A 22,415-nucleotide genomic window follows, 5' to 3' on the forward strand; every position below is an offset into this window, starting at 1 on the left:
AGAGTATTCACAGAGGCCAGGAGAAGGAATCAGATCTCGGGGAACTGGAGTTGCAGGAGGTTGTGAGACCCCATGAGAAACCAAACCTGGGTCCTCTGCAAGAGCAGACCGTGGTCGTAACCGCTGAGCCATCCCTGCAGCCCCTGGCTTGTATGTTAAATGAACATCTATGACTCTCCCTGTCACACTTCCTCAACAGGGCAGCACCTGTGTTAACTAAGCTCGTGGAGGTGTTACAAGGGCAAAATAAAGGCTTAATGTTCAAGATCTTGTTAATGAATAATGGTTGGATAGGCGAATGGATTAATGAGGGAGCGGGGCTGGATCTCACCATAAAACCAGGAAATGGAGACACACTCGAAGAAAACCAGGAACAGCAAGCTCATGCCGCTGGCAGAGTAATAATCAAACAGTTTGAAGACATAAATGCCACCCTGAAAGAGACCAAAGGTGCAGACTTAGCTCCATTCTTGCACGCTCCCCCATCTCCAAGACCCTGAAGAGGCTGGCACTAGGCACATAGCAGCGGAAGGCTTCAGGGCACAGTGAAGAAGCCATTAGGGTCTATGGCTGCTCATAATCTCAGGGCTGGGAAGGTGTCTGGGTGGTGGCCAGAGATGGCCTATTTCCTGTATGGCTTTCAGTAGGACTGGAAGCAGCTGGTCTATCACCAGCATGCATTAGTGATTGTTCTTTCCTGCTTAAACCCTCTCCTGACTCACACAAAACAGTGGGTAGAGCTATCAATTTAAGTCAGATCTAACTGCAAAGCCCAAAAGATCTGGTTTGAATCTCATCCATCCTCCCACTCTGCCTCCTCCACACTGGCCTCTTCTTGTCCCTCTGGCCCCTCAGACGCACTCCTACTGAGGGGCCTTTGTGCCTCTTCTGCTTACTCCCCTATGATTCTCCACTCCCACCCCAGCACTGGCTCTGCCTCATCTCTGAAGTCAAAGCTCAATGGCCACTTGCTTATGGAAGCTTCTCCTAGCTACCTAATGAGTTAGGGCCCATCCCTGCTGGTTATTCTTGAGCCTACTATCCATTGCCCTCCCGGCACTTCCTCTCAGAAAGAAGCAAATATGCATGTTAGTTTTGACCACCACAACCTTCCACAAAGCCAACAAGGCAGTCCCGGCTGAATCCCAGGGTCAGGCTATCACATAGCAGGTGTGTATAGCATTTCTCTCTGAGATAGACAGAAGGGACTTGGAAAGTGATGGTGTCAAAGGCCCCACTCTCAAATTGACTCTGACTCATTTCTGTGAGCATTTGCAAGCTCACTGTCCCAACCCTTCATCCCCTATCCCTCTGATTCCCTATCTCCCTCACCCGCCTCCATACCCTCCTCCATAGCTGGGATGTATGCTGCATTCTCTATATTTATCCCATACTCTCTAGTTCAAAGTCTGCCTCTCCCACCAGTCTGGGACTCCATGGATCTCACAATGGAGTGATGGGGTTTGGTACAATGGCACTCAGTACAGAGAAAGATGGTGGCATAAGCTAACCCCGAGAAAAAGAGGCCCAAGGGCTGGAGAGCTTTGGATCTTGGAGGTGAACATGTGCCCTGCCATGAAAAGGTATGGCAAGCCCTGGGGGAAATTTGAGGCATGTCAGATGCTGGTCAGCCTACCTGGGTGATGTTAGACAGGCCAATCAGGTAGGACACAATGCACACGGCAGCAATGAAGAGTTCACGGCGATTGCGGAGAAGTCTGGGGTACTCGTCCACCAGGGCAGTGATGAAGCCCTCCACGGTACAGAACTTGTTGGGAGAAAAGATGGGGTTAGCTACCAGCTGCAGCCAGCCTCCTCCTACCCACCCACCCCAAACCTGGCCTTGTAATAGAAAGGCGTGTAGCCAGACAGCAGGGCCAGGATCGTCTGGAGTCAGGTCTTCCAGGCACTGTGTGTGCCAATCAAGGCCAGGCTGGTCCTGATGGGGGTCCTCATGGTGCTGTGGGGTGGGGGCCTCACCTGGCTGTCAATGCCCAGCATCAGCAGCATGGAGAAGAACAGGATAGCCCAGAGGGGAGAGATGGGTAGCTGTGTCACAGCCTCAGGGTATGCCAAGAATGCCAGCCCCGGGCCTGGTGGGGAGGGCAAAACAGAGGAAAGAAAAAGAGACAGTGGGGGCTTGCTACCAGCACACCCAGCACCATGGCTAGCAGCACAGCCAGCAGCACACCCAGCACACCTAGCACAGCCAGTAGCACATCAACACACTGTCACTTGTTCATTTGACCTCAGCTCATCCTCTGGGTAACCTTGTTTGTACACTGTCATCTCTTAGGAAACAGTGAGAGTCCAGAGGGAAGACAGACAGGTGGTGTAGAGCTGTGGCCACCATCTAGCGAGGGACCATGGGGACCTGGCCAGGGGCTGGGACAGCTCACATGCAGAGAGGCTGGCTGGGGATACATGAAGGAGGCAGGTGGAGACAGATGCTGGAACTGCAGGGCTTGTGGAGAGGTGAAGGAAGAGGGTGGGAGGAGGCTGGGGCTTCTGTTCAGCAGATGAACCCTTCATAAGGTGGGAAGTTACAGGATGGAACAGATGTGGGATGTCTGTGTGGAGCTGGGGGTAGAGGTGGATCTGGAGGCCCCAGAGGAGATGTGTAAGAGTTCGGGAGAAGCCTCCTGTGAGTAACAACCTTTCTGGTTGTTACTCTGGGGCAGAGCAGTGGATGAGAGTCTAGAAAGTTCAGGGAAAATGGAATTGGAGAAGGGGTTCCCTTGTGGGTGAGACAGGAACCGCAGCAAAGAGCATTTCTGACATGACCAACCCAGTTCTCCAAGGGACAAGTCACATCACCTCCCTGAATCTCAGAAGGCTCTACCTGGCACACAGTTCCTCCTGCTGTGGCTTGCCCTGGCCAAAAGGAAAAAGGGGTCAGACCCTGAGGATCTTCCTGACTTTGGCACTGTCCATGGGAACAGAGTGGGCACAACCCACACAGTGACAGTGTTTTCAGAGCAGGGCAAAAGTCTAGCCTGGAGAGCTTTGTATCATGCTGGTGACTATAGCTCAGCTGGGCCCACACGTGCAAGCCTCAGGACCACACGCAAGCATCATGGCAAGCCCTGCCTCCCTCACGTAGAGCACTGACCTGAGGCTGCCACATCAGCTATGGACCTCTTGGTGACATGAGCCATGAAGCCGACGATGGAGAAGATGACGAAGCCGGCAAACATGCTGGTGCAGGAGTTGATGCAGCAAACGATGATGGAGTCCCTGAAGAGCAGGAGGGCCGGTGAGGTGATTGGGGACGACTACAGGAGAGTGGGACCAGAGGGCAGTAACCTCTGAGGGAAGGGAAAGGGGTTCTAGAAGAGGAACTACAGGAGCAAGGCCAGAGCAAGCCAGGCAGGTAGAGCAGAGAGGGGTCTCCTAAGAAGGTAAAGAGAGATCTAATAGAGTAGGTGTGGCTACAGAGGGCATGGAGATGGAGGTTCCACAAGGGATGTAGACTCAGATGAAGAGCATGTATGACCTCCAGCATGTGACAGGGGAGAAGTGCTGGAGATAAGTGTGTATTACTGAGGTGGGCACAGGGTTAGGGGTTGGCAATCATCCTGGGGCGTGGCCTCAGTGTGCCTCTACCAGGAAGGCATGGTTAGGGGCGTGGCCAGGAAGGAAGCCTCAAAGCCCGCCCCCTCGCACCTGTACACATTGTTGTGGAAAGAGTTGTAGCTTCCCAGAGCAATCAGGGACCCCAGGCCCAGCCCGTAGGAGAAGAAGATCTGGGTGGCGGCATCAAGCCACACCTGCGGGCAGAGAATCAGAACCTCAGAACTGATCAAGATCAGAGTCGTCATCGTCATCGTCATCGCTACCGCGGCCTCCTGGGAGTCCTCAGGGATTATCTGCTCCATCAGACCTGCTCAGATACCTAGCATGCTCTTGACTCTGGGGACCCATTTGGGCGGGACAGGGCGGGGCGAGGCAGACGCTCACCTCAGAATCAGACAGCTTTCGGAAGTTGGGTGTGATGTAGAAGAGGATCCCCTCCTTGGCCCCGGGAAGCGTCACTCCACGGAAGAACAGGATGATAAGCATGATGTAGGGGTACGTGGCTGAGAAGTAGACCACCTACAAGCAAAGAACCGCAGGGCTGCCCCTCTCTGCAGCACCAGATCTGTTCCTCCTCCTCCTGGAGCCGCCCTGTCCCTGGATTTCTAGCCTGGTAGAAGGTGTGCCCGCCTTTCTGAAGCCCCTCCACGGAGTCTCCACCGCTGGTTAGCACCTCCCCCATTCCTGTTGGCTACCCTCTGTCCCTTCTCCTCCCATGCGCATGAGGCCAGCGCCTGTCTGTGCCCAGGCAAGGAGAAAGACTCACAATTCTGGGAGGGGAGACATGCCACGCCCCCCCCCCAACACACACACACACACACACACACACACACACACACACACACAGAGCCAGAGGCCATACCCCATGCTTAGAACTCTCTGTGAAGCTCAGGGATGGACTCAAACTCACAGTGAACCTCATCCTTCTGAGTGTTTGGGTTACAGAAGTGAGCGCTGATTTGGGGGTTTGGTGGTAGTGTGTGTTTGTTTATTTGTCTCATTATGTAGTCCTGGCTGATCTGGTACGCACAGAGCCACCTATCTCTACCTCCGCAAAGCTGAGATTAGAGATGTGTGCCACCACGCCCAGCCCCCATCTCTCTATTTTTTTTTTTTTTATTTCTACATTATCTGAGTGACACAAATGACAACAGGGAAAGTTTAAGTCCGAGAGGACATGCACACAAGGTCCCATAGACAGCTCCTATTGGTTACATGAGGGACAGGTCCCATGTGGCTGACATCTCTGTTCTCCCAATGCTTAGGGCAGTCTATGGCATTCAGTGGTCCCTTGGTAGGTGCCTGACAATCAAATAACATTTTGGTTCTCACTTATTCCGTATGGTTGAGCACATGTCCTTGCAAAAGAGCACAAATGCAAAAAAAAAAAAAAAAAAAAAAAAAAAAAGAAAAGAAAAGAAAAGAAAAAGAAAAAAGAAAAAAGAAAAAAAAAGAAAAAAATGGCTTCTTTAACGTGTGTGAAGCTAAAACACACAGGCCAAGCTCGTTCCTAATCGTTGCTTCACTGTCTCAGGAAGAAAATGATCTTTAATTACAGAGAGTCCTTTGGGAGGTGCCAGCTCCCCGCTACGGCTTTCCAGCTACATGGAGATCTAAATGCAACACCGAACCTGTCTGTATACAAATCTTTATCTTAGAAAGTGTCATTCCACGCCTGGGAAAACATCCAGCTGTGCAACTACCAAATCTAAAGCCACCAACTTCTCCGAGCTTGTGACCCATGTTGCTTGAGAACCTTCTGGAAATGAAACTGCAGACGGCAGGGTAGGGTGGCCTCTGTGGTGCAGAGTATGTTTAAACTTTGTCTTTTGTCAGACCCATCACTAAGGAAATGATTTGCACAGTGCTTCTTTGTGACTCTGGATGCCCCAAAGTCTGATGTGACCCCCCCCCCACTTATTGGACTCTGAGATCCTCAGTATTAGGGAAAAAAAGCAGCCACAAACCATGAAGAAACCAACCTAAAAAATAGGGGGGGGGGACTTAATCATTCGTATGACTTTGGGTAATTTCTTAACTTCTCAGAGCCTTATTTTTGCTTGTCTAGCAAATGGATATGATTTTCCATCTCAGTGAGCAGAGAGGCTGTTGTATGAGGACACAGGCCATGCCTAACACTTAGTTGCTGTCTGTATTTCCCTATTCTCCATGCCCAGCAGTAGGCTGAGCACACAGTAGGTTTCCAATAGAAACTTGCTGAAGGACAGCAATCATGGATGGGTCAACATCCCCATATGATACAGTGAGGGAGGTCCCTACTCTCTGTCCCCAATAAGTAACCAGTCCGTGAATGCAGCCAGATGGCTGGGCATCCTCACCCCCACCAATGGTTATAACTGGTATTAAACACAGAGTTTCCACATGAAGTATCTTAGCTAGCATTCTGCTTAGATCGTCTCTCAGCCTGTGATGACCCACTAGCGGATGAGGGGACTGGGACTCAGAGGGGTCTGGTGACTTGCCCAAGTGCACACAGCTATTCCCTGGGAAGCTGAGGTTATAACACTCCAAGGCCCTGAACAAAGCCCCCATTCTTCTGCTTCCTGGAGTCATCCTGGAAGGGCCTTGTACCCACCTCTGCTCTCCTTAATCCTAGGGAAGATAAAGGGTCTTCTAACTCCCACACCGTGTCTGAGGACCTGGTAGGTCCTGGGGTCTACCAGACTGCACCACAGTGTGTACCACTTGTAGAGCCCAGGAGTAAGTCAGCTAACTCTGTCCCCAAACTCTTTAATCAACTTGTGCCAGTCACTCTCCCAGATCAGTGTCAAGAAGGCTCTGGCCAGATGCTCCAGCTTGGCCCCTATCTTCACTTACATAAACTAGATAAAAATGGCAAGTCCCCTCCCTAATGCTGGAGATCCCGATAGGTACCAGGAAACCACCAAAAAAATGTTATCTCACAGGAGGAAAACAAGTTTCAGGGAGGCAAGGTGGCATGCCTATGGTCACAGAGCCAACTAGCTATCACATGGGGATCTGAGCTTGGGGTTATATACCTCTACCATCCATCCCATCATCATGGAAAATGGCACTCTGGGCCCCTGTACTGGACATAGAGTGGCCACAGAACAAGTGCAGAGGAAGCTGATCCAATGGTCTTGGAAAAACACCTGCCATCTGGCTATGGCTCCGTCAAGCCCAATGGCATCTGTGAACTTGACACTGGCTCATCCTGTTTCAGAAGAATGAGCCCAGGCATGGAGAGTGGAAATGACTTTAACTTAAGTTAGATGGATCATACGGGAGTCATGGGCCCTGGACCAGGATCCACCTCCTATATTGACCTGCCCCTTCTCCTCTGTGTCTCCATTATTCACGCATGTCCCTACCTTTCCAGTCCAACCAACACCCTTCCAGATGCAGAAATACACGAGCACCCAGGCAATGGCCAGTGTGATGGCCAGCGGCCAGCGGATCTGTCCTGGCTTGTCCAGCCCATCTGTCATCTGGTGCATGTTGCGCCTGGGGACAGAGGACAGAGGAAAGAGTCACACAGGGCCAGCAGGAGGTGAGTGTCCATGGCTCTGATGCAGACCATACCACCCCACCCCACCTGGGTGTCCCGGTCACACTGTGACCTTGTGGTTTGGACAGGGACTGTGGGCCAGGACTCTCACCCTGGAGAGTTGCAGTCATTGGTGTCAACCTCAACTCCTGGGCTACTAAGCTTTCGTCTCTCCATGGCTCTGCTTATCCAGCCCCATGGACTCCTCATAAGTCCCAGGAAGGACCATGTGGTCACTCTCCTGCCTGAGACCTTGTAGTGCACAGGACCTCCTTGTCTGAGTCTGGAGAACAGATGACTGAGACTTCCCAACATCTGCCGTGCACCTTAATCCCTTAGCAAAGGTCCTCACTGGGCACCCTCTGTAGCTGCCCCCCTCCCTGTGCCTAACATATGTTCCTCCCTACTAAGTACCACTGACCACCCAACCCCTCATGTGATGGCGAGCAGCCACACTCTCCTGTAGGCTGTTCCAGACCACCTCCCCTACCCAGCATGTCTTCCTGCCTATATGAGCCGCCTGCTGCTGTCACTGTCTATTGGTGTCCCCAGATCTTTACCGGCACACAGTAGGCATTCAAGAAACACTCAGTAATGAATGGCTGAAGGAAACGCCACATTGCCTGCCACCACCCAGCTGGCACACCCTCCCCAGCCTCACCCCAGCCCCCACTCACTCCCAGAACTCCACCACGGCGCTGGTCATGTTGGTGGTATTGACCAGGCTGTAGTTGGAGAAGCAGCGGTCAGTGTTCCACGGGTTGTCACACTGTTTCCATGGCAGAGTCTGCAAGGGCAGAGTCACAGACAGATCCCACTCAGCCCCTGGGGCTGGCCAGAGAGGACTCCACTCACCCATCCCACCCTCATTGCCCCATGCACTTGCTCACAACCGCTTTTCCATCTCTTCTTCCCGAGAGCTCTCAGAGGAAGGTGGGCAAGATCACACCACCCAAATCTGAACTCTTGCTCCTCCAAGAACTAGCTTCCAAGCCATACTGTGTCCACACTGTGTCCACAGGGGTGACCCTAACAGACAGGGTTTGTCCCACATCCAGCCTGGCTCTAGACTCTTTACATGTGATTTATGGAGTGAGTTTCAGTTTTTGTTTCCTCCCTGTTTCTGTTCAAATACAGGTCGTGTAAAATTGACCCCTGCTCTGTGTGCAGCTGAGCAGCGTGAAGCGCAGAGTAGTGTGCAGCAACTCTGAGCAGCATGGAGCACACAGTAGTGTGCAGCAGTTCTCTCTAGGACCTTGGTCTCCTTTATTCACTAACTCCCTGTCCTCCAGGCTTCCCCATGATGCCTCCTGTCTCCTGGAATCTGACCACCTTAAGAAGCACATGCAGGCAGAATCACACAGCATCCATTTTCTGTGATGTCCTTAACGTCTTCAAATTTCATGTCCACGGTACATGGGTCAGATTGTTTCCTTTGTCAAGGATGAATAGTATTCCACCACACACATGTGCATCCAGTCACACGTGTTCCCTGGGGACCCGGGGTTGCTTCTGAATGGCTCTTATAAAACATGATGCTGTAAACATATGGGCATTGAGCCCCGTGTGTCTGAGACCCTGCTTTTGCTTCTGTGGAAACAGAATTGCTGGGTCACATTTATAAATGAGATCGGTGAGGTCTCAGAGAAGCTAAAGCTGGTTCCTGACGTTGCACAGCTAATAGACAGTAGAGTTAGCATTCCAACCCACGCTAGCTGAGTCCATACCAAATGGCTATCGGATCCAGTTGTGGGATGCCTGGGGTGTGAGACTGTGACTCTCAGCATGGCTGGTCAGGGAAGACACTATAGAAGACAAGCTACACCCCTCAACTCCTCATTCAAGGATTGACCCAGTGAGTACACTGAGGATGCCCACGGCCCCTGTAGGTGCTGGCCGGTGGCCACTCACCGTGGTGAAGGAGTTGTACAGGTAGTAGATGGCCCAGGAGATGATGACGATGTAGTAGATGTTCAGCCAGAAGGACAGCACAGCTGCCGCGAGGCCCACACCTGGAGAGGAACATGCACAGGGCTTGCCGCTGCACTCTTAGAAATGGGCCCATAGCTTCCTTGTCCCAGAGGATCTTGGGTGAGGCCCCTCCATATGCCCAGGTCCCTTACTCACCCTTGAACATGGGTGCCAGCTTCCAAACACCCAGGCCCCCAATGGAGGTGTACTGGCCTAGGGAGCACTCCAAAAGGAAGAGAGGAACACCCGCAAAGATGAGCGTCAGGAAATATGGGATTAGGAAGGCCCCTGGAGAAGAGAGATAAGATACACTCATGGCTCTGAGTCTCCCCACTAGCTCTGGAGTCCCACCCACCATTCCCATGTGTCCCGCCTGGAAAGCAGTATTCAAGGCAAGCCCCAACGGCATCCTTCATTCAAAATACACCCCAGCTCTTGCAAAAGATACAGAAGTTCTGATATCAGCGCCACAGACAACTGTCATTGGGGACTCTTGAAGAGAGGACAAGGAGTGACAAATAGGGACTGATCTCAAAGATCCTCCCTCCCCTCAAGGTAGACCCAGAAGATGCAAAGACCTGGTCCCAGGTGGTCACCTACCGCCACCGTTTTTCCCGCAGAGGTAAGGGAACCTCCACACATTGCCCAGGCCAATGGCGTAGCCCACACAGGACATGAGGAAGTCGAAGCGTCCCTTCCATGTGTCCCGGTCAGGGAGGTCCCCGGCCTTCTTCTGCACCTTGACTACCAGGGTTTTGGGCTTGTCGCTGGCCACAGGGGCCTCGCTGACCTCGGTAGAGATCTGCCCATCAGCCACCTTGCTGTTGTCAGTTGCCATGTCTCGGAGCACAAACTTGGCAGCAGGGATCCTGGCAGGTGGGCGTGCAATGTCAGCTCCAGTCCACGTGGACAGCAGCTTTGCGGCCTGGGATTGTTGTAGGACAGAGTGGGTTATAGTTAAAGAGGTAGCATAGAAATAAAACTGCCTTCAGGTCAGTTCTCTTTTACCAGCTGATTGCTATTACTTAGTACTAGTCATAGTACTAAGAACTAGTACTTAATTCCTGTTGACTCTGTCTTTTGTGTATGTGTCTCGTATATATGGGGCAGGGTCAGTTGGATACCATTCCTCAGCATCTGTCCATTATTTCTGAAACCATGTCTTTTGCTGGCCCAGAACTCACAGTACAGGCTAGGCTGACTGACCAGCAAGTCCTGGGGAATCCTCCTGTCTCTGCCTCCCCAGTGCTGAGATTACAAATGTGCACCGCCAACACCTGGCTGAGTGTGGGAAACACAAGCACATCTGGGAACACGCAGAGATGGCAAAGGAGGCTGTCCGGCCTCCACCTTTATCACCCCCAGTCGTAGTCACTTGAGATGTGGTCTCTCTTGAACCTAGAGAACATGGTTCAGCTACAGCGGCTGCCAGCAAGCTCCAGCAATCCTTTTATCTCTACTCCTGGAGCTGGGGTTACAGGCCACGTGGTCATGCCTGGCCTTTTACACTGGTGCTGGGGCTCAAACTCAGAGCCTCATGTTGATGTACTTGACTGACTGAGCCATTCCCATGGTTGCTCAGTTTTCCCACCTATCCAATGGTGCCAGTCTCTCCTGGCTCGTCGAGCTGCAGCAAAGTCAGCTATTGGGTCTGCCAGGCTGTGATTTGTCACCTGGCTGCTTATCTTACCTAATCGCTCTCTGCTAGGAGTCTTCTCCTAAAGGCTTTCTCCACAGAGCCTGCAGAACAGAGGGGGGAGAAGGGCAGGGAGGTGAATGGACAGGCTACAACAGATGAAGCTAGACTGTCAGCAGGGGGCGACAAGCGGGGAGAAGCAGCTGAGACCCAGGCAGGGCCTGTGACTGCAGAGCGTCCCCAGCCAGAGTGACTGTGGTGAGTCCATGCAGCATGGCGCTGGCTTGCCAATGCGGAGACATGCGGGGTGGGCTGTGCGGGGACAGCTGTGGTCATGGGCGGGGTGCTCCATAATTTCACCAAATGGAAAAGAGGAGCCGGGGCGGAACATCGCTCGAGGCATGTTGGGAGTCAGGAATCAGGCTGATCTTTTCTTTTAATATGCAAAATTAAAGTTTATTCTAGCTGATATTGTTCTCTATCCTCCATATAAACTTGAAGAAATGTTATTTAACAACAACAACGATGTCAGAGCAGAGCGAAGAGCCCTATATTTTATAGCAAGGAAGGTGGATTTGGGAAAGCCGTCTTCAGGTGTCCTATTTAAGGTTCTGCCCCCTAAATATGTAAACAGACGGTCATGGAATTTGTTTTCTTCTGTGTCAATTTTTTTCTAGAACATTCTATAGAAGGTGTTCAATAAAACAACACAAACTAAACTTATGGAACCCTCAGGACAAACTGGAAAGACGTGGCCCCCACACAGGGAATGAGCAAAAGCCATGGGTGCCTGGGATCTGCCCCGATGCCTGGTGTGCAGTGCATGGCCTTCAGCCCCTCGCATGCAGCCTGTTACCCAGCGCCATGTGTCCTCCATGTGGGAAAACTTCACGGCCCAATCCCGCTTCTCTTCTGCAAGGTGGCCAACTCAGTTTGAGCCTCCTGCACAGTGGTAGGCTTGTCCTGAACGACTATCTCCATTCTGGCTGGACCTGGCCACATTAGGGAGAACTGTGGCCTCAGGTAGAGGCAGCCTGTACCCTCCAGGACGGAGAGAACAGGAGGTGGAAGATGGGGCCTGTTCCATAATCAGGATATGCAGACTGCCATCTCAGGCAAGACAGACTGCTAGCTTTTGTGACCACAGTGTTCTCAGTTGTCCCACTGTCTATCCCAGTACGCTCCAGCTGCCATATTTATTCAGAATGATCCAATCACCTCAGGTAAGTCTGACCATGTGACTGAAGCTAGCCAATCAAATTCCTTCTGTAGGATTTTGTCATGAGTCGAGTCTTGGGGACTCCGAGGCAGTATGGGCTGCCTACCCTACACCTAGTGTGGCACAGAGAGCTGGCTGCTGAGAAGGAAGGGGCTATGTTGCTGATGTTCTAGCTTGTACTTCTAGGCTTTCGCCCAGAAACTCTGCTCTGAGATGCCAATACGTGTCCCTTACTATGTCTTGAATGAGACACTTTAGAGGACAGGTAGATTTGTGAGGCGTGGCTCCCACCAATGTCATTGTCGCTGGAGCAGGTTGTTACAAAAGTGAATTCCACCTTTTAGGCCTCTCTCTCTTGCCGTATCTCAGGGATATTCAACGAGAAGGCCCTTCTGATGCCGCTAATCTCCCGTAGACTCTCAGCTTCCAGAACCACGAGCCTCCAGCCATTATCCATCACTGGCCTGTGGCATTCTATGACAGGCACACTGATGGGCAAAGGTCTTCCCCAGGGTCACATGTGGCTGACTCTAAGACTCTTTGGTCCCTTGGGTCCTCAGGAAAGTCAGTCCATAGTCCACAGTCCTCAGATCTAACCCAGGGGTCCCAGGCAGGGCCACTTGGAAGAACTGGTCCTGAGGGAGCCAGGCTGTCATTTCTGTTTTCCAGAAATGTATGTCTGGAATCAGCCGAACACCTGCACCATCCGAAAAAGAACTGCAGAGCCAAGAGCTGTGAGTTCATGTCTGTGTCTGAGCATAAACAAAAGAGGCTGGTGTGATGGAACTGATGCCCAGGAAGGACCCAGGATACAGACTTGAATTTGAGGTTGGTGTGATGGAACTGATGCCCAGGGAAGATCCAAGATTCAGCCTTGGACTTGCCTGGTCCCGAAGCCACGTTAGTCTTGAGCCTGACCTTGGCTCTCTCTAGCACTTGCTAATGCTCGGTGAGCTACCTCTGCTCTCTGATCCCTATCTGGATAAATGGGGGAATGAGAACAACAAGGCCAGGCACACAGATAGGTATGCGGGGTAACTCCAGCACTAGCTGACAGGGCCTCAGGAAATCTCGGGCACTATATGAACATTTAACACCCAGCACTCCTGGCTGCAGCTTTGTGGGGTATACCAGCAGGGATATCACATATGGATAGAGGGCCTGGTACTCTGAGACTCTGGTCCCATAGTGTCAATCTGTCAGTCCTAGAGAGAGACACATCAGGTGTAAACACATGAGAACCTCTGCTGTGAATCTTCTCCTCAGCCCAAAGAAGGAGGTCCAGCTTATTCCTGTCAGAGGCTGAGAGGGGAACAAGATTGGTCACAAGAAAGATACTTAGGCAAACAGAAGCCTTACTCAGAGGCTTCTGAGAGGATGGAGTTAATGAAAGAGACCAGACGAAAGAGTGGTGAGTCTCAGAGATGGCCCATCCCTCTTCCATGTGGCTGTGACCAAGTCTTAACACCACTGACAGAAACTCAGCTAAAGCATGCAGAGATCTGCAGGTCCCTCAGCCAGAGACACTTTGTAAGGAAGGAGTGTGGAGCTGGAAGCCCTAGATCAGACCTGGCAAATAGGTCAGAAGTAGCCCTTGGGCTTGTTTTACTTGGCCAGAACAACAAGAAGATTCAGTTTGAATTAGAAGTTGAAAATGTGACCCTCTAGGACACAGTGTTTTACACAGTGGGAAAGCAATGCAAAGACCTCAAGGCAGGACGGAGACCTGGGTGTTCGAAAGACAGCAGAGAGGTCTGGAAGGGAACAGATCCAAGTGGAGGGGTGACAGGAGTCACATCACATGGGGTCTCAGAGGCCAAAGCCAGCAGTTCAAATTATTATTATTATTATTATTATTATTATTATTGAATCTTAAGTGGCCAAGGCTATCTCATGCTTTTAGATTTCACCCTAGCCGTGACAAATGCTTCCAAGGGTCAGGAGCAGAAGCAGAGACATTCTTGGGAAACCAAGTCCAAGAGAGACACAAGGACTTGGCCTTGGCCACTGGGGCACTGGGACCCCATCCCGGAGCAGGGCCTGGAAGCTGGTGGCCTGCAGATGGCAGCCCAGTGTTGAGCCAATGGCCAGCTGTGGAAGAGGGGAGTGCAGCAGGGAAACCCAAGGGACAATCTCCCTCTGTCTCATTGCTTCAGAGGGCCCGGTGTGGTCCTGTGGGTGGAAAGTAGGCAGAGGCTGAGAAACCAGGGCTTGACAGTCAGGCGTGCCATTGTCCCAGCACGTGAGCTGTGGGTTGCAGGAGGCAGAGCAACAGGCTTGGCCTGAATTCTGCTCCTCCTCTTTCCCTCCCCTCTACCCCTTTCTCCTTCCTCCCCTTACCCCCCCTCCTTTTCCCTCCTTCCCACCCTGGCTAGGCCCACTGCTGCTCCATCTTGCTCCCTCCCCCTCCGCTCAGTAATTACCGGGACAGCGGAGCCCTGTAGCAGCTGTAATGGCCCCCACTTGCTTTTATCTCTTTGAGAACTGTGATGGTTCAAGAAAGGAATTAATATTGGGTTTGGCTGAGTGCCAAGCGGAAACAATGCATTTCATTATCCGATTGAGAGGGGAATGCTAGGCCCACCCTTGGGACATCTGCTGTGCACCCAAGTCCCTGTGCACAAATCCTTTCGGAGAAGTGGGCACCCACTGTGTTCCAGGCATGTCACAAGAGTTCTAGTGCCCAGACTGATTGCAGCTACATAAGCTGGGAGTTATTGTATTCCCCAGGTAGAGAGGGGAAACTGATGCCTGCCAGCCCCGGGCTGCGGTCAGAGGGAGTCTCAGAGGGCTTTGCAGTTCTGGCTCTGCTAGCAGCATGTCCACAGGAACGAGGTAGTGTGGCTTAGGTGTGCTGGACCTTGAAGCTGTGAGGAGGGACCTCATGTTTGGTGGCATGGCTTCCCATCTGATCCCTGCAGAGTGCTTGGGATATTTGGCTTAGGCAGGTCTCAGGCTTCAAGAATGTGGTGAGAATCAAAGCCAGGACACACAGGGTGTTGCAGTAAGGGTCAGTTCCAGCTACCATGCAGAGATGATCAGCTGTATACACACTCTGTCACAGAGAGCAACCAGCAACGGCAGCTACCCCGGGTAAGAGAGGCCCGAGGGAGGTGGAGTCCTGGAAACTGACAGGTGATCATGGAAAAGGGACTGCGTCAGGCAAGTGTGACAGGAGTGTCTAGCTGGACATCTAAAACAGACCCCATTCTTGGACCCTCGGCTGACATTTAAGGGGACCAAAGAAAGGCCCTTACTGGTGTAGGCAGATTCTCTACCACATTTAAGTATGTGCACAAGGCTCAGAGAAGGCGCACAGAGAAGACTGGCGTGAGCTCAGAATCACACAGCACAAGAGTCACTTTATCTTTCCAGTCTTTCAACTCTCCACGCTCACTCAGGACCTGCAAACCTTTTACACCTCACCCTACCTACTCCAAGGTCCTTAGCAGCCCTAGCTGCAGTTCTCATTAGAAAGTACTAGATGCTAGGCTCTCTCAGCACCCCACTGAGGTGGTCCAGTCAGTTCTTTCCTTGTTGCTCAACAGAAACACACACACACACACACACACACACACACACGTGCAGTTCTAAGCTCCATAACTAGACCAGGCAAGAGTGTGAAACACCAAAGCTCCATGATCAACAGTCCTATCTCACAGACATGGGGCCATGATGCTTAAAGAGGTCACATCACACAGAGCTTAACCTGGGGCCTGGAGTCAGAGTCGGACAAACCACCTCTCTTAGCCGTGCATCCTGGGATCAGGCCTGGGTAAATCCTCTGATGCTTTAGGCCTCCTGGCCCCAGAGTCCATCCCAATTGGTTTGGCCACAATGGGAGAACTGGAGCTGCTGGGAGATGAAGTTGCCCAGGCAAAAGGAGAAGGGAAGTGAGACTCTGGCCTTTCCAAGGAGAAGGCAGCTGAAGGTACCCCAACATCCTGGGTGAGAACATCAACTAGATACAACAGCTGTGGCTGCCCTGAAGCTCTAAGCAACAGTCCCATTTCACAGAAGGGTAAACTGAGATACAGAAAGGCCCAGTGACTTGCCAAGGTCTCCTAGCCAGAAGCTGAGTGTCAAGATTTGAATGGGAGCAGCCAGCTGGGCTGCTGGGCCTATGTGCTAACTTCTCCATTTTGCTGGCTCTAGAGGGGAACTCCTAATCCTACCTTTGGTATGCAGCCTGTCCCCAACAGGCAGCTCCCTCTAGGACTAACCTCCAAGGACATGTCCTGCTGCTCTCTGAAGAAACCTAAGAGATCACATCTCCCTGTGGCCCTTAGATGCACAGAGCACCATTGGGGCAGGGGTGCCCTCAGAGTTCCTGAGGCCTAACCTACAGTCTGGCCAGCAGTCCTCATTCGTCTGGGAGGTCTGAGAGTGAACAAGAGTTTCTCCCCTGGTTCTAGGCTCACTGCAGATAAGACCCGGGCTACACCTCACTAGCTGTGTAGACTTGAGCCAGCACCTTGCCCACTCTGTGCCGTGGTTTCTTTCTGTGTATAAGCAGCAGAGGAGTGAGGCTCTGCTTCCCAGTGACCCTAGCCTCCCCACTCTCTCTCCATCACACCATCGGCATCCTGCCAAACCCTGCTCTGATACCTAATTATCTACAGTGTCTGGTGGTGCACCTCATTTTGTTGAGGCAATTTCCAATCTAATCTGCCCGGCATGCAGTGAGCCAGGTCCCATGCTGGGGACTGGGGGATGAGATTCAAGATGGAGCCCGCAGTCTCTTACAGAGTTCCCAGGGCATTTGATAGATGAACACAGATGGACCAGAACCATGGATTTCTCCCTGGGCATAGCCAGTTGCTGTATGGGGCCCCGTGTGCAGAAAGGTATGTTTATACTGCAATGGGGCTACAGATCCAACCCACTAAAGGCTCCTGTGTGCTTAATATGTTCTGTGTATCTCATGTGCCATTTCATTTTCCCTCACCACATCCCCATTGTATAGAGGTAGAAACTGAGATTCAGATAAGGAAAGCCTACCAAAGTCTAGGAGAGGGTGTTTGGATTGGATGCCCAAACTGCTAAGCATAGTTCTCTGTTGGCACACAGGGCCACCAGCACATGGGGAAACTGATGTGAGGGTATTTGGCACCACTGCCTGGTCCCTGTAAGGGAGGTGCCAGCTTTGTACAGATGGAACTCAGTTCCCCCTACAGTTCCCCCTACAGTACCACTGGATGCAAGCATGTCCTTTGAAGTACCATCTTTAAGGTCCAAGGACAGCATATGTCTCCAAAGCAGTGTGAGTATTTAACAAGGAACTATCAGGAAACAAAGCAAAAGGCTGGATGGGTGGCATCTGCTGTTGTCCCTGGTATAAACACTCCATGCCAGCCTACTGGGGTCAGTTGGAGGGACCCACAAGAGGTGGCATGGCTGCAGGGCTCTGCCTCCAGCTCCACGGACAGTGTTTCAGATGTAGTTTCTTAGGCAGCCAGGATCCCAGTGACCTCATGCTGAATCTCTCTGACACTTCCTATAAAGAAAGCCCCTGACCATCCCCCCTCACTGGCTCTGAGCATGCTCTGTAGCCCCCAAGAGTGCCAGCTCAGGATGCCTCTTGGTCTCTCCATCCACCCTAGCTTCAGCATCCTAGGCATAGTGGGTGGACGAGAAGGAGGAAGGGGTGGGGAAGGTTGGGGCCAGGGGGAGGGGGAGAAGGAAGACCCAGAGGAGGCAGAGGCTGGGGAGAAGATACCAAGGAGGAGGAAAACAAAGGGAGGGAGAGAACAGGGAGGAAAGGGGGGACAGAAAGCTCTCCTGTCCTACAGACCCTGGAGTGCCCAGGGAAGTTGGGCAGCACACACTCACCAGAAGCAGCCTGAGGTTGGAGGAGCCCAAGGTCACTCCGGGGAATGATCTGAATTCAAACTTGGCCTCAGGGCACAGACCACTGATTTCTTTTGTGGATCCTAACTAGGTTGGGGTGCCCAGTGAACCTTCTTACTCAGACTTCCATGCAGGCAGCCCTGCGCCTTATCCAGCCCTGCACTGGACACAAGGCAACCTCACAGGGACGGCCAGGGGTGGGTGCCCTCTCAGCTCCTTTCCTGGCTGCCTGTGGCGACACAGGCTGGTTCTCTGGAGGGCCTCGGTTCCAAGGCTTCCTCTGCAAAGGCTCTGAGCTCAGCCCACCGGAAGGATTAACCGGGATCAGGAAGTGAGTGACAGGGTGGCCACTTGGCACTCTCTCACATGGCTCTCTGCCTTGTCAAACACACTGTGAGAGCCCATGGGGTTAAATAACCAGTCGGCCTCTTTCAGAATGCTGGAGACTCCCACGGGAGTTTGCAGAATGCAAATTTGGAGGAAATTAAAAAAAAAAATCTCTCAGTGCTAGCTGAACTAAACACATGGCTAGTAAGAGTCATGGAGAACTTGAGACCAGGAGGAAGCCCATCTGAGTGGCTCGAAGTGACTCAACAGTGAAGGGAACCAGGAACAGCTTCAGGGTTCCTGACCAAGCATCCACACTGGGGTCACCCCACTCCCAACAATGCCACAGGCTTTATCCAGCCCTTCCAGAGGTATACCATCAGCAACAAGGTCACCCAAGGTCACTGGAGAATCCGAGGTCTTTGGGCTAAATAGGGTTTGTGGTTATATGATGTCTGATTAGAATTTTCAGACTTGAATTTGCATCCTCTAGAGAGGGGGCTGGGCCCTGCATTGCTGTCACTTTGTCATCGAGCCCCTCACTCACATGTAACTACTTGGCCCCAGGTGGCCTTTGATTTGCAGTCTCAGGGTGCACAGTGCCATTCTGGTCCCTCTGGGAGGCAGTAGAAGAGGGATGGTAGAGGTGGCCCTCTCTGGCGGTGTCAGTGTCTCCGGGCGATGGAGTTCAGAGAAGCCTGTGAGGCGTTCTGCTTCCTTTAGAAAACTACAAATCTCATTCCTCTTTTCATAAGATCTCAGTCAGGGTGAAAAAAAAATGCCTAGAGCAGCAGTTCTCAATCTTCCTAATGCTGGGGACCCCCAGCCATAAAATGATTTCCGTCACTACTTCATAACTGTAAATCTGCTACTGTTATGAATCGTAATGTGAACACCTGTGTTTTCCGAAGGTCTTAGGTGACTCCTGTGAAGGGGTCACTCAACCCTCCCCCCAGGAGGTTACAACCAAAGGTGGAGAACCAACAGTCTAGAGTATTTTACAAGATTGAGGGGAGAGTGTATTTTTAGGACTAACAAAGGGCCAGGTTCCAGGATCTAATGCTGGTATTATATTTATAAAGACTCTGTCGGAGGCTCACTTTTGCCAGCACATCTGTGTTCAGAGGAATTTCATGCTGTGTATCTCCACTCCATGCTATAAAGTAAAAACGCTGACAGAGCAAGGATCCCGGAAGATGGCATAGAGACTAAAAAATTCCTCAGGCTCGGCGAAGTCAGCTCAAACCTAAGAACTTCTGCTCAGGGTCAAAGGGTGATCAGATGTTTATCACAAACTCGGATGGGGAGAGCAGAGCTGGACCCAGGCCCTTGGAGCAAGGAAGCCTGTTTTTGAGTCACAATCAGAGATGAGCAGTACTGTGGGGCTAAAGGTTAGTTGTGTAAGCTCTCTGTGTAAACAGAGTATCATTTTACGACTTGTTCTTGGAGAGTTAGGTGAGTTAAGTACCTGGGACACAGGAAAGGCTCGATGGCTGACATCTTCTATATTTTGGGATAATGGTAGGGAAACAGGAGGAGAAAAGATATTTGGAGGTCACAGCTATAGGCAACACAGGCCAGCATTAGATTCCAGAACCTGACCCTTTGTCAGTTCCAAAAACATAATTTTCTGTCATTCTTGTAAAATACTCTAGGCCAGTGTTTCTCAATCTGTGATCCCTTTGCAAGGACTTTGGGGGGGGGCGAGGGGTTGTTGAGTGACCCTTTCACAGAGGTGACCAAGACCATTGGAAAACACAGAGATTTACATTACAATTCATAACAGTAGGAAAACTACAGTTATGAAGGAGCTGGGGAAGTACCAGGGGGAGGTTGATCATTTCCAACTCTTTCAGTGAACTCCTCAAAAATGAGAATGCTAGCCAAAATCTGGACTAAATGTGAACAGTACTCATTTGCCACCGAGCAAGTCCCTTGACCCTCTCCTGACTTTGGGGACCTGCCATCTTGTCAGCCAGCAATGGTAGAGGAATCACGAACAGGATTTAGTCTTAGCTTGAAGAGTGGGTCTGCTCAAACAGGCTCATGAGCACAAACAAAATGGTTTCCTGCTTTCATCTCTATGGGCACTAGCAGCTCTCCCTCTGCCTCCGAAATGGCCACATTCCCAAATCCAAATCCAGCACTCCCTCTTTCCACTTCCAAGAAGGAATGGGGTGACAGCCAGCTTGCATCCCTATCAGCATGCAAACGATGCACTCCGGGGTTCCTCAAGGTGTTACCCTCCGAGTCTGTGATCACCAATGAATCCAGGAGGGAAATGCATTTTACCAGATGTTCAGGAGAGAGACATAAATGGTAGGGGGTGAGAATGTCTTCCAAAAAACTCTGCAGCCTGTGGTCATTTACACAGCTGGCAGAAAGAGCCCATCCAGGATGGCACGCTCACAGATCGTTAGGGACGCAGAGCATACAGCAGGCAAAACATTGTGTCTGCTTCTGAGGATGGAGGCGTTTGTGTGTTCTACTGATGTCCTAGCCTGGGGACAAGCATCCTGTGCACCTGCACTGACTTCAGCTACTTTCATCCTTGCAACTTCACAGATGGCTGCAGCAACCCCTGCTCCTGGCCTTGTTCTCGGGCTAATGACAGATGGTGGCTGCTATCGAGGGAGCCAGTTGGGACTAGCTGGTGGCTTCACCTCCCATGCAGTACACCATCTTGTAATCTCCTGTGAGGTGGGAAATGGCATCCCCTCCCCCACCCCCGTCACCCATCCCCATTTTCCAGCTGAAGATGCTGAGAATCAAAGATACATGACTTGCCCAGGGCCATAAAGCTAAAGAAACAGTGGAAAAATTGACTTTTGACTTCAAAACTGACGTCTCTGGCTCTAGGATGTGCAGTTTCCCCTTTCTTTGGGCTGACATGTTTCTGGCTGTTCAGCAGAATCTTTACATTCATTGTCCTTATCGCTCAGGGGGAAACAAGAGCTCTGCAGGAACCTGAGACGACCCCTCCCCTCCCGAGACCCCAGCAGTTAGCTTCTGTCCCTGATGCCAGGCTTTCCCTGGAATGGGGTGAGGCCAGGGGCCAGCTCTGGATGGAATGACCTGAGCCTTGGATTTGCCTCCCCTCTACCTAACTCTGTATGACAGTGAAGTGAAGTGTGCCTTTCTGAGTCGGCTGGGAAAGAAAGAAGCCATAGCAGCAAGCATCTCTGCAGAGGTCCCATCCCTGGGCTCCCATGTCCAGGCTCCCATGCATCCTCTAGGGGAGCCTAATGCCTAGACATAGTCAGTCCCCTCTGCTCTCACTGGCTCCCTCACTCCAGAAGCTCCCGAATCAGCATTCCACGCACATCACTCCCCTTGTGCAACGCCATTATCTCCCGAGGACACATGCTCCGTTGTCACGGCAACCTGAGTCCTTCCTCCAACTCTATTTAATAATTTCTCAACAGTCAAGCTGGGCTGGCTTGGGGCAGGGGAAAGAGCAGCAGGGCTGGGTGAGAAGTTCTGGGTCCTAGCACCTGTTGTGCCTGGAACAACTGTCTAGACCTCAGTTTACCCATCTGTAACAGGGGGTCACCTGCAGTGGGTATGTTTGTGGTTTTAACTTCAAAATTGTGAGAAGTAGCCTCCTAGGTCTAGGGGACCTCAATGGGGACCAATGTGGTTAGAATGATATTTTAGGCCAAAGAATAAACTGGAAACTGTCTTGGGCAATGGCATTCTCTTCTGTTGAAAGAATTTTTAACATGTAACCTCCAGACACTGAACCATCTGTCTTACCCTCCAGCATTAGAGCTAAGACTGGTTGGAGCATACAGCTGTGCCAATAGTTATACTATCCCCCTTTATTCCCATTCTATAGATGGGCAAACTGAGGGAAATCAGTCCTCATGCTGGGAAAGGTCCAGATTGCCCTCAGAACCCAGTAACATACTATTCCAAGGCTGAATTGATGGAACATGGAGAATGGCCTGTCTGCTGTATGGCCCTCTACCCATTTAACCCTCAGCCCCTATTGCTATGTTCTCCAGCTACATGGCTTCTGCCTGTCACTCAAGGAACCATAGAGATGATGGAGAGAGAGAAGAAAGGGTGATCTGGGTCTCTGAAAGGATACAGTTTCCACAACGAACATTTCTTTCACAGAACCTAGAACACAGTAGGTGTGCAACATTCTATCTGCTACAGCTAATTGCTGACACTTGTCCCCGAAGCTAACTTGTTTGGGTCCCCAGAAGCCTCCAGGAAAGTCTCCCAAAGATACTATGGATTGATGTCCCAGGAGCAGCCAAGAAGCCCAAGCCTGGGAAGGACAATCAGCTCTGGGACCT

The 22,415-nt window shown here is 51.5% G+C and overlaps 1 protein-coding gene across 2 annotated transcripts in view; it reads right to left on the reverse strand.

Moving 5' to 3' along the window:
- Slc6a1 (solute carrier family 6 member 1) overlaps positions 1 to 22,415 on the reverse strand; it is a 34,404-nt gene that overhangs the window by 5,232 nt on the left and 6,757 nt on the right. The window contains exons 1-13 of one of the 2 annotated variants that reach the window (XM_029478912.2): positions 17,764 to 18,018; positions 10,767 to 10,816; positions 9,677 to 10,001; positions 9,233 to 9,364; positions 9,017 to 9,117; positions 7,783 to 7,892; positions 6,930 to 7,062; positions 3,961 to 4,095; positions 3,667 to 3,770; positions 3,113 to 3,237; positions 1,981 to 2,093; positions 1,637 to 1,768; positions 332 to 434 (exon numbers count right to left, since the gene is read on the reverse strand). In XM_029478912.2, the coding sequence (XP_029334772.1) occupies positions 332 to 434; positions 1,637 to 1,768; positions 1,981 to 2,093; positions 3,113 to 3,237; positions 3,667 to 3,770; positions 3,961 to 4,095; positions 6,930 to 7,062; positions 7,783 to 7,892; positions 9,017 to 9,117; positions 9,233 to 9,364; positions 9,677 to 9,914 (1,426 nt within the window). In that variant the 5' untranslated portion in view covers positions 9,915 to 10,001; positions 10,767 to 10,816; positions 17,764 to 18,018. Of the gene's footprint in view, positions 1 to 331; positions 435 to 1,636; positions 1,769 to 1,980; positions 2,094 to 3,112; positions 3,238 to 3,666; positions 3,771 to 3,960; positions 4,096 to 6,929; positions 7,063 to 7,782; positions 7,893 to 9,016; positions 9,118 to 9,232; positions 9,365 to 9,676; positions 10,002 to 10,766; positions 10,817 to 17,763; positions 18,019 to 22,415 lie in introns of those variants that run through there. The other variant, XM_021164828.3, reaches the window with a different exon arrangement.

This window comes from Mus caroli, unplaced genomic scaffold, assembly GCF_978045245.1.
Source record: "Mus caroli unplaced genomic scaffold, Mus_caroli_1 scaffold_7, whole genome shotgun sequence".
NCBI lineage: Eukaryota > Metazoa > Chordata > Mammalia > Rodentia > Muridae > Mus > Mus caroli.